Below are 15585 nucleotides of genomic sequence, written 5' to 3' on the forward strand. Positions count from 1 at the left end.
GTGAAACCACTATTAAAATCCACCCCAAAAGTTAATTTTTAATTTTTAATTCGATTAGTAAAATAATTTAAAAACATTTTTTTGATACCTTTTTACCATCAGCAGCTGAAAATTTGCGTTACACGCGCCCTATATCTATATATAAATTTCTGACAAGTGTGTGTGTATGTGTGAAATTATCACAATAGTCCGTATTATACTTAGTCGTGCAAAAGCAAAATAGCCCAGAGCGTAGGACGGCAGAGGGGCAACGATAGCCTCCTTATTTGTTTTCAACAAAATTTCGCATCCGCAAAACGGGAGCAGCTGATCAGCGTCAACGATGGAAGCTGGCGCGAGCACGGGCACACGCCAGACCAGGTTTATGATGGACGGAGTCGGTGCCAGGGTTATCCGTGGCCCCGAGTGGAAATGGGGCAAGCAGGTTAGTTGACGATAGCTTGGACTCCTTTTTTTTTTTTTCTAAACTTTCCCAATACGTATTGTCATCCATTTTCGTTCTTCAGGATTTATTTGACAAATTTGATTGATTCTGTTCCCCGTGAATCGTTTTGCGTGTTGGACGTTTTGTTTATTTATTGTATGGTCCGAGTCTATTGACAATCATGTGTCATACTTCAAATAAAAAATATCATTCAAACGAGATTATTAACAATAACTGCTATTTGTTTTTAGGATGGTGGTGAGGGCCATGTGGGTACAGTAAGAAACTTTGAATCGCCAGAAGAAGTAGTTGTTGTCTGGGACAATGGCACAGCAGCCAATTACAGATGCTCCGGAGCCTTTGACTTGCGAATTTTGGACTCAGCACCCACTGGTGTGAAGCACGACGGAACCATGTGTGATACTTGTAGACAGCAGCCAATATTTGGCATCAGGTGGAAGTGTGCCGAGTGCAATAATTACGACCTGTGTTCTATTTGTTATCACGGAGACAAACACCATTTAAGGCATAGGTTTTACAGGATTTCCATGCCTGGAAGTGAAAGAGTACTTTTGGAACCGCGAAGAAAGAGCAAAAAGGTAACTCATATGCCGCTTTTATTGCATGTACATTAGTGTTTTCGCAAATCATTATTCATTCATTGTGTTTTATAGATTGCCACACGAGGTATATTTCCTGGAGCCAGAGTCGTCAGAGGTGTTGATTGGCAATGGGAAGACCAGGATGGTGGCAATGGTCGTAGAGGTAAAGTTAATGAGATCCAAGATTGGTCTGCTGCAAGCCCGCGTTCTGCTGCCTATGTCATTTGGGATAATAGTGCCAAAAATTTATATCGTGTTGGTTTCGAAGGCATGGTATGTGTATTTTCATTTCAAACAATTGATTTCATGGTAATTGAGTTTAAAGATGTTTACTGGCGATTACAGGCTGACTTGAAGGTTGTAAATGATGCAAAAGGCCAAACAGTTTACAAAGATCACTTACCTTTGCTGGGAGAACAAGGTGTACCTGGACGTGCTGGACCTCATGGTCTCCAAATAGGAGATCAGGTACGATGTGTATACAAAGTATACTAGATTTTTATGATTTTAAATAACTTCATTTACTCAAACATGTATTTTTCATAGGTCAATGTCGATTTGGAGTACGAAATAGTTGATACGCTTCAACAAGGACATGGAGGTTGGACTGATGGCATGTTTGAGTGCCTAAGTGCCACTGGCACTGTAGTTGGTATAGATGAAGACCATGACATCGTGGTTTCTTACCCAAGTGGAAATCGTTGGACATTTAATCCAGCAGTTCTCACAAAAGTTCAAATATCTATGCCGGAAGCCAGCTCTACTTCGGACAATCAGGCCTTTGCTGTTGGAGACTTGGTACAAATTTGTAGTGACTTGGATAAAATAAAACTGTTGCAACGAGGCCATGGAGAATGGGCAGAAGCAATGGCTCCAGTAAGTTGATTTTTTTAGAGCTCACTAAAAACTGAAAAATAGACAATAACTCATTTCAATGATTTTCGTTTAAAGACCTTAGGAAAAATTGGGAGGGTTCAACAAATCTATCACGATGGAGATTTAAAAGTAGAAGTCTGCAGTACATCTTGGACGTATAATCCACAAGCTGTAAAAAAAGTGGCAAGCAGCGATGGCAGTGTACCAGGAAACAGCAGTGGTGGTTCGTATTCTTATCGACGAATAAAACATTGCACTGCTGATGAAAATAGTAACACTCGTACTCCTCTTCTCCAGAACGACTCTCTGCACTTTTGAAAAAGTTATTTGAAACTCATGTATCGAGTGATGTTAACGAAGAATTGGTAAAAACGGCTGCTAACGGTGATTCTACGAAATGTGAAGAAATTTTGAAGCGTCCAGAGGCCGACGTAAACGGTATTTTCTCTGGTCACACTGCGTTGCAAGCAGCAAGCCAAAACGGACACTTGGACGTGATAAAAGTTCTCTTGAAGTGCAAAGCAGACGTTGAAATAGAGGTGAATTGAACTTTGATGAAAAAAATCCAACTATCCGTCTTGCAAATTATTTAAAAAATTTAAATCTACATCTTTTGTGCTGCAATAATTTTTCAGGATAAAGACGGCGACAGGGCGGTACATCACGCCGCATTTGGCGATGAGCCGGCTGTAATGGCTCTGCTGGCTGGGGCTGGAGCTGATTTAAACGCGCGGAATAAAAGACGTCAGACCGCATTGCACATGGCCGTTAACAAAGGGCATGCGGGAGTCGTTCGCACCCTATTGGAACTTGGTTGTCATCCTAGTCTGCAGGTGAGTGACGTACTTCATTTCAGTAAGCTGTGAAAAATCTCTCTTTTGGAGAAGAAATTCGTATTTCCCCTTTTACAGATTTTTCTTTTTTTACCAAAAAATTTACTTTTTCATGAGTACGTAATATGCAGATTTTGTACACATATTTCACTCTTAAGAAATGCAACACAAGTATTACTATTGCTAAGCTATATTCGTTTCATCATTTTTCACTCCATCAGGATTCACTGATGTTGATTACAAATGCTTTTATGTACATACAAGAAAAAAAAAAAAAAAAAAAAAAAAAAAAAAAAAAAAAGACAAGAACTTACAAAAAATTTGAAAGTGCTCTCAACGAGCGGCAGTAATTCATCATTTGACTATTTAAGGTATAGTCCAGCTATAAAATTGACAAGGTAAACAGTTTTCGCGAATTAAACTCTACCGTTTAAACTCGCTCTGACAATAATTTTATAATGCACTGTATAAATAGTTACATCGAAGAACACAGATATATATATAGAATATACATCAATAAGTCATTATTTTAGCGAATAATCGGATTGATTTGTACGATCAAGTACTAACTAAAAATTATCAATTTTATAAAATATTGTAAATATTTGCATTTACATACAACATATGCACACGTCTGACCAATGAGTGATTAAACTACTTGCTCTCAACAGTCGTCCCCAAGTTTCCTGTTCGTATAAAATTTCATTAATAATAATAATTAAAAAAAAAAAAGCATCTGAGGGTATATTTCGTGTAAATCTCGTTACAAAAATCTTCAACGCAACATTCTAGCACATTTGCACCGTGATGCTGTAAAAATTACTCGAACCAGCGCTGAAATGGGCCATATCCGCAGTGATAAAGCGCACCAGATTTTCTCGAGACGTCGTGAGAAGAGGGACCAGGTGCGAGGGAGATATTATAAAAATATATAAAATACACCCTCGGCGGTCCGTCTTATTCGCCTGGCTTTTACCTCGGCTCGCTCTCAGCCATCCATTTAGCTTCTCCAGCGGCGTCGACGACGACGACGAGCATTTCACCCTGATAACGGCTCCGCCAAATCCTCTTAATCCGAAGCAGCCATTTTTTACGGGCATTCTAAGCTCGCGTCGAGCTGCTGCTGCCACACCTTTGCTGGTTATTTTTTTTTTATTCCCTCTACGGATTTCACCTGTACTGTGTAAGCACACGTTCCTGCACCTCGTTAAATCTCATTTCAAAACTTGGCACTATCGTGAATAATCGTTTCGGCGTTTTTCACGCTCCAGACGCTTTTTCCGCTCCTACCCCCCGTTAATGGGACTTTGATACTCGTGTGCCGGTTCTTTTGTTTCGTCCAAATCTACGCTCCTTGCAAATTGAGCGGAAAATCATCACGCGCAGAGATTTTTTGGGACCAATCTCGTTTCAACGGTTAAAAAACAGCCGAGGAGAATAACAAAGAGCAGCTCGGGACGACGGAATTTTTTTTTTTTTATTTTTTTCTCCTAGCCAGTCGCGGGTGGTGGATAAAATTCTCGGGAATAAAACGCTAGCCGGGTCGCCGCGATAAATATTCGCTTCACAAGTGCGCAATAATTCACGGCCTTATTCTCAAGAAAAACGCTCCTTGGTCCCAACAACGCGATTTATCTCTCGCCCGATGCGAATATAAAATGCTAATTGAAGCCACTCCTCGGATTTATGATTTATATGAAAAAATAAAAAAAAAATTTCTTTTTTCCAGTTCCCGAAAACTCAACAGTGCCATTTTATGCTTCGTTTATAAAGCCCGGGCAGATGTGACTCGAAAAGCCACCACATCACAAGCGAATTCATGAATTCACCGAGCGAACAATGCTCCTTTGCCGCAAAAAAAAGTACCTTTCACAGGTTGGACGAAAAAACAAGAGGAAGAGTCGCCGAGGACTTTCGAAAGTCCGGGGCGCACGCACATAATGCAAGAGCTTTTCACGCGCTGCACCGGTTAAAGGGTGGCACTCCTCCACCAGCCTGTCCTCCGCGCGCAGTTGCAAATACTTTAATCTCCCAGACTCTCATTCGACGTGTAGCGGATTTCCTTCGTCGCTCTCGCTTGGCTGCTCTCTGCCCCCCCTTTTTTTTTTTCCTTTTTCCACAGAGAGCCAACTCCCAAAGCGTATAGAGGTGTATGGTCTAGACCCCCCCCCTCCTCTCTCGATAGAGGTAAGCCCGGTAAGCTACACTTCTTAACTAGTCGGGGAATAAGGCGCACCCCGGGAAAATCCTCCCCCCGATTCGGCATCGTGCGCGGCAATCTAAACGCTCCTGGGGCTTTCTCCGTACATCCCTCCCGTGATGCACTATATACGTGTACAGCTTCATAGCTCCCCTTTGCTCTACTTCTCACGACTCCGTTGCCATTTCGAAAACCCGGAGAGAAATCTTTTCTACCTATCCGTGAATTTGATGGAGGGGAAAATGAAATCCCCGGCACGCATACCTCCTCGAGGGTGCCTCGTTTTTCATCCCGTCTGATGCATATATATTCAATTCAAGCGAACGCATGAAAAAAAATCAGCGTGAATTTTACAATAATGCAGCATAGTGTATAATATACAATAATATAATACTGTAAAAGCGCAAAGGGCTCGAAGGATGGCAATGTTTAATGATGGCATATTAAATTTATTTTCCGGTGCGCGTCACGACAAAGGACTCGGAAGGGGACACGCCGCTCCACGACGCCATATCCAAGAAGCGCGACGACATGCTGGCGCTGCTGTTGGACCACGCGGCTGACATCACCCTCACCAACAACAATGGCTTCAACGCCCTGCATCACGCGGCTCTGCGCGGTAACCCGAGGTAAGTACGCTATATTCGTGACGTTGATGAGACAATTTCTGTGTATATGCGACGAGACCGCGTCGTTGTTGCGATTGTTCGCGTTGATTTTAGCCGAGAAGAGCCGTTGACCGAGTTGGCGGGGAAATTGCCGCGCGTTGATCGCCAAGTGTGCCTCCAAGGGGGGGAAACTTGCGTTTTACCGGCAAAGAAAAGTTCGTGTGAGCGCATTACGCGGCGGTACAGAGAGAAAAGTTGACTGCGGCGGCAAATGAAACATGGGCCAGTTGGGAGGGGGGAAAATTATTAACAGGAAAAGTAGTGTAAATACTCAAAAGGGGCTCGTATATACGCGCGTACGAGGCTGCACTTAAAAGTTTTTCGCGAGACGCTCCACCGTGTTTTATTAACGGTAATAAAAAATTGTCGACAAATGGACGGCGACTTTGTTGTTGTCGATCGTCATTAAAAAAAAAAAATAGTGTCCTCATCCCCAGATCCGGTTCTCGCGAGCCGATATGGAAAACAGCTTTTTCGGGGTACGACTAAACGCGACAGCTCCTATTACATATTACACCCAACGACAGCCCGTTCAAATTGCCCCTGGGGCTACTGCAGCAAAATCCACTTGACATCTCGCAGGTGTCTAATCGCATTCGCGCCGAAATCGATACGAGTAATCAACCCGGCTGTTTCTTTGGCTCATCCACGATGAAAAAAAAAAAAAAAAGGGGGGCAGGCGGAGGTGTCAGCGGAACGTTTTGCCACGGCAGCAGCTGGCAGCGGCGTTTCGTTTCGTCACGTCGTTCCTTTGTGACGCCCGCGACCTGTACCAAAAGCTGTATATTTGTGCAGAGAGACAGATAGACGTAGCCAAGCGTGCGAGTGACGGAGACGTAAGGCAGGGGGGGTGGGGGTGGTGCTCGCGCATGCCAGGCACGATTAAAATTTCGCCGAGGGCATGTCCTGCATCTGCAGGAGCTCTCGAAGGAAGCCGAAGGGCGAAATGGGGGGAGTGGGATTCGCGACACGTACCTCGGGGCTGGATAACGTGAGTCGCCTTTCACGGAGCTCCGCCGTATACACCAGAACTGTCTTACGTATATACATGGGCACTGCGCTAGTAGAGTTTAGAAAGCGAGGAGGAGGAGGAGGAGGACGCGTCTGAAATATCGGCGAGATATGACAAAAGCCGGAGCTATAAATTTGAAGGGGGGAAACGGCAGCTTCCCCTTCGTCTTCGTCATCTTTCTTTTGCCTTTGTTTTGTCCCCCGCTGCTCCTCAACTCGCGAAAACTGCTGAGATCGCTTTTTTATCGACGCATCTTTTCCCTGCTGTGCGGCGGGAAAGTTTTTTTTTTTTTTTTTTTTTTTTTCTCCATCCCTTCGAACCACCACGTTGAAATGTATTTACGATCCAGTAGCACCTTTTCCGCACAATAGTAAACTAATTCGACGACGATGAAAAGTACGTGGATGCGACGCTTTGTTCGATTTTTCCATCGCCAGTGTAGAAGCGACAGCTAGTGGGCGTCCACGAGGTGATTTTCCTTTTCTTCTTCCGCTTGTAGGATGGCTAAAACACGTTTCAAAGGAATTTCCCGTGATTTCGCACCCCCTCCCAGTAGTAAGGAGCAACTTTTCTTTCTTTCCTTTATCGCGTGCTGGCACTTGTGTGGGTGTATAAAGTGTATTATGTTACAAAAATCAGAAAAGAGGGGTGGTATTGAACTAATGTGTCACTTTTATGACTACACCACATACAATGTAATATTTCATTATTCGCTCATTGATTTATTTATTTTTCACCTCGTATGCACGTACAAAGCCTTGTTTTTAATCAACAATACTGGCTTCTTATTGTTTTCGCTGTCACATCTCATTTTTTAATTATCCATCTTTGAGAATCACACAAGGATTTGTATGGTTGTGAATTCCAGCAGCTCCTCTGTCTCTCCCATCTGGTGCATGGTATATTATTTACGTTGTAGGTGATGATGTTTATACGTAGGTATATTTATAAACTTTGCTTCCCAACTCGTTAAAACACATTAGTTGGAAAATATGACAGCAAACACTCGTCACTCGCATCGATACTTTTTATATCTGACGAGTTAACAACAGTGTATATATACATGCCCTCCCGGCTGGCATCGTCATCAATCTCAAACGCACCGGGGGGGCACGCGGAAAGTGAAAATTTGTAACTCGCGTCGTTGTCGCACGGAAGAAGAAAAATCGACGTACCTACATGGGGGAGGCGTTTTCGATAGGAAAAAAAAAAAAAAAAAAAAAAAAAAAACTACACGCACCCCTCACCCACTCGCTAAAGTGATTCGTCATTAAGTGTATCGAGTGTGGGCGCGTGTGACAAGTAAAAGCTCCGCGCGCGATAGGATGAAAAAATAGTCAAAGGAGGGGCCGGGGGGGCGAGAGTATATATATATGTAGTAGGGAAGTGAGACCCAAGTGCGTCAGAGACGCATCGGAGGGGTGGATGGGGGACGGGGAAGAAGAGCATACATGTATAGAAAGGACTGGGAACGATGAAAACCACTTTTGGATATTGCTCCCTCGTGTATAGGCGGGATATGGATGTGGCTCCCCCCCCCCCGGAGCAGGAGCGCAAAAGGAAGAAGAAGATGAAGAGGGGCATCGGAACGGAAGGGATGAGGAAGCGAAAAACAATGCAGATGCGCTTGCACGTGTATATATATGTACACCCGGTGTAGCCGAGGGTTGCGTATCCGATGTAATAAAACACACGGGCACCGGAGCTGCAGCGGCATTACTTCCGAGCGACGGAGCTATCGGGGGGGAGAGAGAGGAGCGTTTAAGGTATCGCAAATTCACGGATGCCATCGCATTATTCGACGGGATTACGAGGAGGTATTTCTCCCTCCTCCGCGTACTATACACGTACAGTACCCAGCACGTCGAGAGGACGACGCGATTTATCCACCGCCGTCTTCGTGGCACAGCAAATGGCTTTGGTTATTTTCGACCGTTAAGAGGATTTCTGTTATCCACCTCTGTATATATATATATATATATATATATATATATATATATATATATATATAACATTGGGGCAAGGGAGGAGGAGGAGTATACAGTGCCCCGTCGCATCTTTTTTCCCTTCCGCAGAAATGGACTGCCGCTCGACTGAGCCCAGCAACAACAACAACAACGGCAACCCCTAGTTTTGCATTTTACAAGTTAAGGTAACTGCGGCCCGCGGCGGGGGCCAACGGAATATGGGACGCGCCCATGCACGTGTGTACACATACACACAGGTAAACGCGGGACCAACTTTTATTTTTTGCATCCTCCCCCGGGGCGCCGGAATGATTGTCTGGCCGTGTAACAACCCGGCGAAACCTTCCCCGATGCCAAGGACTTTTTTTTTTTTTTTTTTTTTGCTCGCCGTTATACATCCATGTGGCCGCGAGCGCGCGGCATTGGCAATTCGCTTATCCGGCTAAGTTTTTCGCCGAGCCTCGTTTTTGCCCGCGCCGACCCAGAAAACCTACCCCCCCCCTCTCCCCAACCCCGTTGTGCTGGCGTGCACGTACGTAATTAGTTTTGCCGCTCCGCTTCCCCTCCCTCTATCTCTATCTTTGCAGAGGACGAATAAAATTAGGACTCACACACACACTGGGTTTATATAACCAGCCAAACTCCTCGCGGTGAGGAGAAGAGCCGTCGTTGGGTGGGTGGGTGTGTTCCACACGGCAGGAATTTCTCTGATGTTGCGCCGAACTTTGAAACTCGCGGCTAAACTAACAATAAACCAGTTCTAAAACTTCGGGACGAGCAATCGGATGCTATACAGGTACGGCTGGGTATATGTATATATATCTACGTAGATTTTTTGCACGTGTATACATATATTCTGCACTTGGGGTGGTACAACACACCACCTTGCACTCGGAATTAGCGCCTCGCCCTGGGAGACAAATAAAATGCACTTACCGTGCATACTTTTACCATTTTTTTTTTTTTTTTTTTTTTTTTTTTTGTAAGTGTATAAAAAGGGATTCTGTTGTTTATTCGAAACCAAGTCGTTGGTAAGCAGTGCCGATGATTAGCCGCGTTGGGTTCATATAGGCTACTGGTTATTTTTCAAATCAATTTTGGGGATTTTTCAACACCTGCGCCCATATGGAACATATACATCATACTTGTTTCTTTTTTCCTCAACATGTAAATTGAAACATAATGAAATCACGAATTTTCGCTGCCTCGCAAATACGCGTACTCGATGGAAATCGTGTATTTTCCTGTACAGTTATTCCAACGCAAATTCACATATGTACCAGTGCAAACTTTGCGAGTCGAATAAAAAGAAATTCTCATTGTTTTGGCTCTGAAAAAAATTTTAAAACAAAATTCAGATTTTTCTCTTTTATTTTTGTAAAAAGTTTGAATGATCCTAAAACGCCACACCACTGATCCCTTCCTTGAAAAGAAAAAAAAAAAAAAAAATCCCACAAGAGCCCATATCCGCGTAAACGCACTCTCGCACACGCAGCCGTAAAAAAGCCATCACAGCCCCATATATAACACGCGTGCAGCCACAGCCACCCTTTGCCCATTAACGCCGCCTGCCAAAACTTCTCTCGAAATTACTCGAAAGCTTTTACACATTGGGTAACAACCCCCCGCGCGGCAAAATTCATTCTAATTTCGCGTGACCCCCTCTTACTCATTAGTGCATCAGGCCAAGGGGGTGGGGCGGGGGTGGTTAGATTTAAGCTCTCCGGGGAGGGGCGTCGATGCAAGTATAAAAGCCAAGTAGTATCGAGAGGACGCGAGTATAAATCAGGGAGGCGCTGGTAGCAGTCGAATGCGGCGGCCGGAGGGCAATTACGGAGAACGGCTGATTATACGACACGGCGCGCGGTATAATGCCGACGACGACGAAAGTGCCAAGGGGGGCTGCTGCGGCTGGACTAGGACACACGCACACGTAGTATACACAGCCACCCCCCCCCTCACCGCTCAATCTACATAACATTTACATGGCGCGGTGGGACCTCTCTCTCTCTCCTTGGCTCCCCTCCCCCCCCCTCGCTCGATTTCCCGCCGCGACCCTCCACGATGTGTTTTTTTTCATCCCTCGCCCTCGAGGGCGCTTTTTCCTCCAATGAGTATAACTACGTTGACTTTGCAAGTGGATGCAGATTTTTCGTCGCGTAAACGCTCCGAGCGCGTCAATTTACTCGCCCGCTTTAATCGGCCTCTCGGTAGCCCCATAATACGCTCCGTCTTCCGTTTATTTTCGAATTTCGCGATTTTTCAGCTGGAGCTCCGTCGTATCCCCCTTTTACGCGCGGATCTCGCGCGGATGATCCCTGTTTATGGGGTAAAAGTAGGACATTATCGGTCGAACCATTTGGAGGGGGGGTAAAAAGCAAGAAATCAAAGCCAAAGCATTTTATTGGCATTAGCGCGTGCGCGCATGTCGTTAACATCGGCCGAGCGCCGAAGGGTGAAAATCAGCAACCGCGGCTATAACGCGCACTTTATGCGTGTCCCGTTAAGCCCGAAATTTACAACGAGTAGGGGCTACTCGATCGGACGGTTTTATCGCATCGGAGCCGGCGACGATATTTGTTTTCCACCCTCTTTATACCGGGTATTTTTGTCGCCCATTTCCTTATAAACGCCGCGTAAAGAACCAATTGGCCTCGAACGATCTATAAATCGTTGCGGGCTCTTCGCGGTGAAGTAAAACAAAAAAAAAAAAAAAAAAAGAATCTGTTGGCGAAGCTGTACAGTGGAGTTTTGCTCAAAGACCGGTATAGTATAACCGTAAATTTCTCGGCTGACTTTCATTCGGCGAAAGGGAAAGAAAAAAAAAAAACGGCTGCCGAGTGCAACAGTTTCGCCATTTAACTGTAAATGTTACACATCGGTTTTTATGTAGCGTGGAGTTGCAATCGTGGTATAAATGTACCTGTACTGGTCGGGGAGGCGTTACAGCGCCGTGTGATCGAAGGCGAGGCAGATATAAGTATACGTCGAGTGCAGCATATATAGACTCGAGAGAGAGAGAGAGAGAGTAGGACGGAAAAAGAGCTCGCTTTGCAGAAGCCGGTCGAGGGTGCTCGGAAGAAAAGGATCGTTGGATGGCGCCCAAAGCGTAACGAAGGCCCGCGTCTTTTTTTTTCCCTCCACCGCCTGAAAGGCCCTTCCCCTCCGCTAGACGCTCCGACCCTATGTATTTTCGCCACCACCCCCCCACGGCCCTTTACACATTTCCCTGGCCTCGCTTCGCTGAGTAAGAGTCGCAGAGAGAGAGGCAAAGGCGAACGAGTTGCCCCGGGGAAGGAGGAGGAGGAGGAAAATAAAAGGGAACGAGAGTCGTGCTGACTGAATCGCTCGTCGGACTGCTGTACTACTACCAACTGTATATATATACCGTATAGGCATGTCGTGTCCGATAAAAGTTGCGCCCTGCGCGTATATACACATAGCCAGTGTACTCGTAATCTTTTCATCCATCCATCCTGTATGAAACCCTACATGTATAATATATATATTTTGGAAACTGCACAACTACAGAGAAATGGCGCATTAGTCCTTGTAAAGAAAGTTTCAAACACCAGCCACCACGCTGTGTCCTGCGTGGTATATCAGGTATACTATACGTATATTGTTGCCGGTCCCTCGAGTTTTACGTGTAACTCGGGTATATATACGAGCCAACTATTTGCGGGAATCAAGGTGGAGAGCGCCTTTGGATTAATCGCTGGGAAATACCTAATTGTCGTCACCCCGTCCGTGTATGTACTGTAACAACGAAATTTCAAATAGTTTTCTGCGTGATCCCGTACGATTTCGTATATATATACATGCCATGCGGAGGTTGTTGATATATATATTTACAACAAAAAACGACCGAAATTGCCGTCACCCACGCCACGTCTGACCGAATCTAGGTTTACTCCACTGTGACGACTCCTCAACCCTCTATTAAAGCGTTGCTCGATGATTATCACGGCGATACCAACTGTGCAAATAAAAAGCCTGTATTATATACCTACTTACAGGCCTTGGGGGTGGGAAAAAAAAAAAAAAAGGATCCGAGTGTCCGGTCGGACTGTATATCGGGATCCAGCATCTCGCACGAAGCCCATGGTACATATAGTGCCCGATTCACGGCAGGTGAGCCCCTTGGCCCCCCCTTGAATATTCAAAAGAGGCCTTGGAGCGCGCGTGGCCTATATATACACCCACACGTTTCAACCCACCGCCTTGCTTCCGCGTGCGATAAAAACTCGCGATAGCACACGCCCCGTTTGGCGCGAGCGTGCCCCGGGGGGCTTATCGCTGCCGAGGATCATCGGTGAGGACGCGGTCTTGTTTAATACACGTGCAATGTATCATATATAAGGCAACAACAACAACTCGGTCATCCAGGGGGATGAAAAACGACGACGGCTCGCGCGCTCTGTAATCTCGTTTGGAGTCTCGCGAGGGAGCAAGGGAAGGGGTGAAATGTTAAAAATCGTGCTCGGATCATTAAGAGGGAAATGATTTTTAAAAAAAGGAGGGGGGCCAGTCGTGTACGTTTGGTTGGATGGGTGGGGTCAGTCGTCACGGTTGGCCGTAATGTTGAATTTGCATGTGGCATTGTTAAATCGAGCTGTACGTACCTTCAATCGGTAAATATATTAATATCAGGGGAAGACCGTACCTTGATTTACTTATTGATATAAATATGTATTAACCATCCGAGCTTTTTATGTAAGGCGGTATTCGACTATACGTGCAAGGCGTGTCGCTTCGTTGCAAAATAACCATAAGGCCAAGATTGACCAAAGCAACAAATAAAAATCCAACTCGAATCGATTTGCCATAAATTTGTTTTCCCTCAAAATATGAACATTGTAATTTCGGTGAGAAACAATGCCAACGAAGCAGCAGTGTATATATAGCCAGGAAATAACCGCACACGCGATTCGTATACGTAAAAGCAGAGTGAAGGAGTAGCTGAGGGGGGGGTCGGAGGTCCGAAAATACACGAGGCTGCGGCGAAGGCGCATTATCTCGCAAATGGAATGATATCCGGTCCGCGTTTCGGCAACTTTGCCCGCGCGGCTCCCGTTTGGGACAGTCCACACTATATTATATATACGCAGTGCTCTCTCTCTCTCTCTCCGCAAAACATCAACTTATATACATTACCGATGCTACACGTACAACCCGAGGGGCCCCGTGCATGTAGTTTTAGCGCAACAGCTTTCGACCATACCGACCAAGAGGGGGAGCAACCTGCACTACTACTTTGGCCACATTAACACCCATGCGACCCACATTCGCGTATAATATATACATATTAATATATAACATTGGTATACATGTATACCCACGAATCCGAATATTAAAGGGATAAGCGGAGGAGAAAGAGCGAGTACGGTTCATCCGCGTGTCCTCGCGGTAGAAACTCGCGTTAGCCGGGTTTTAATCCCCGCTGAGCCGGTCGGTAAGTCAAGCCTAGCCGCGCGTACATATATATATACATAACTCTTCATTTACCCGCGAACGCGAAGGTTGCCCCTTACTCCCTACGGTTGGGCTGGCATAACTGTAACTTACTCGCTTGTGCTACTCCCCCACACACACACTTCCCCTTTCCTAAGCACTATATACACATATACACATGTATTGTGTACACAACGTGGCGTGACTTTATCACAGGTGCAGCTCACGTTCCGCAAACTGCGCGTATATATACCTACCTACCTACCTGTACCCTTGGCCCCGCGAAACTCCCTCCGTCGCCCGGCTAGATCTTCCGCTTCTGTATATTTTTCATCCCCCAACGTGACGCGGACGACGCGGTACCCCGTGAGCCTCTCTGGCTCCGTGGGTCATAATATGTTGTTTATATATACCTAACGCGATAGGGTTCGGGGCATTATATATCGGGCACAAGTGGGGGGGGGGTGTGGTTTCGAATCTAGGTTCTCGCTGTTGCTATCTCGCATCTGCAGGTCCTTATGTGTATAGCACGCACCCCCCCCCCCCCCCACAGACGTTGTTAAATATAATCGGGCGTCACGCGAGCCCTGAGAAGCGCCGGACAGTGGCTAATCTCTCTCTAGCTGATGGGTCGTGGCCTGAAGGCGCATGTGCACGTTACATAGTTACACACACATATATATGTATAACCTATACAGTAAGGAGAAAGGAGGCCGCCGCGTGCGAAGCTGAGATACACCCGTGCCTCGGTCTCTGCGTATTATACCTACAACAAGGCCGCGTGCATAAATCAGGGGGAAAGCGCGAGTGGATGGTGTAGGTTATACAATGGGAGGGCCTGCTTTTTGGCCGTGCCCGTTATTATATTACATAGCGTATACCTGCATTCGGTTGTTTGGCTCTTATTTCCGAGGTATCCGTATAATGATAATACCACGCGCGACTCCGTGTGGGGTGGTGGGCGCAGCGGCGCGAGCTTTCAGCCTTTGAAACGAGCCGTGTGTGCCGTTGCGCTCTGGTGCACCCTTTCCTCCTCGCTTTTTCTCTCTCTCTCGCGCGTCTACGTATATATACGTACCCCGACATCAGTGGCGAATTTTCTAGTTCTCGAGTATATATACGGGTAGAGAGGTGGGCGAGGAGGAGCGGCGCCTAGTGCACCGGGGGGAGCTTTGAAGTATGGCCGAACTTTTTGGCTCGCGCTGGCGATATTATAATCATATAAAAGCCACCGCCACCCTACTCCCCACACCCTCGATCCTACGTATACGAGAGACTACGAGTTATGTGTAAAAATGGGTGGGTTTTGTGCTTTCGTTTTTGCCTATAATACGACCCGTGTGCCGTTGCTGATTCCCTTCGAGCCACCACCACCACCCCCCCCCCGTGTTCCGTATATAAAAGCGTGCAAGAAGAAGAAGAAGAAAGTTTTCCACCCGCCCAACTGCATACGCGCGGTTGTTTTTCACAGGCCCCGCAGACGCGCGATACCTAGTCTCTTCGGGGCTCTCCCGCGCTCTGTTTTATCGGGAAACGGCTTTTAATAAAT

General features: G+C 46.0%; 1 protein-coding gene across 2 annotated transcripts in view; it reads left to right on the plus strand.

Moving 5' to 3' along the window:
* Positions 1–219: 219 nt before the first annotated feature.
* mib1 (E3 ubiquitin-protein ligase mind bomb 1) overlaps positions 220–15585 on the plus strand; it is a 52831-nt gene continuing 37465 nt past the window's right edge. For both annotated transcript variants that reach the window (XM_014355481.2, XM_089593384.1), the window contains exons 1-9: positions 220–424; positions 676–1023; positions 1099–1299; positions 1372–1494; positions 1573–1902; positions 1978–2125; positions 2200–2441; positions 2538–2735; positions 5413–5564. In XM_014355481.2, the coding sequence (XP_014210967.1) occupies positions 323–424; positions 676–1023; positions 1099–1299; positions 1372–1494; positions 1573–1902; positions 1978–2125; positions 2200–2441; positions 2538–2735; positions 5413–5564 (1844 nt within the window). In that variant the 5' untranslated portion in view covers positions 220–322. The remainder of the gene's footprint in view (positions 425–675; positions 1024–1098; positions 1300–1371; positions 1495–1572; positions 1903–1977; positions 2126–2199; positions 2442–2537; positions 2736–5412; positions 5565–15585) is intronic.

The sequence above is a fragment of the Copidosoma floridanum genome, unplaced genomic scaffold, assembly GCF_036245765.1.
Source record: "Copidosoma floridanum isolate Cflo_tuat_1 unplaced genomic scaffold, Cflo_Japanese_pri ptg000019l, whole genome shotgun sequence".
NCBI lineage: Eukaryota > Metazoa > Arthropoda > Insecta > Hymenoptera > Encyrtidae > Copidosoma > Copidosoma floridanum.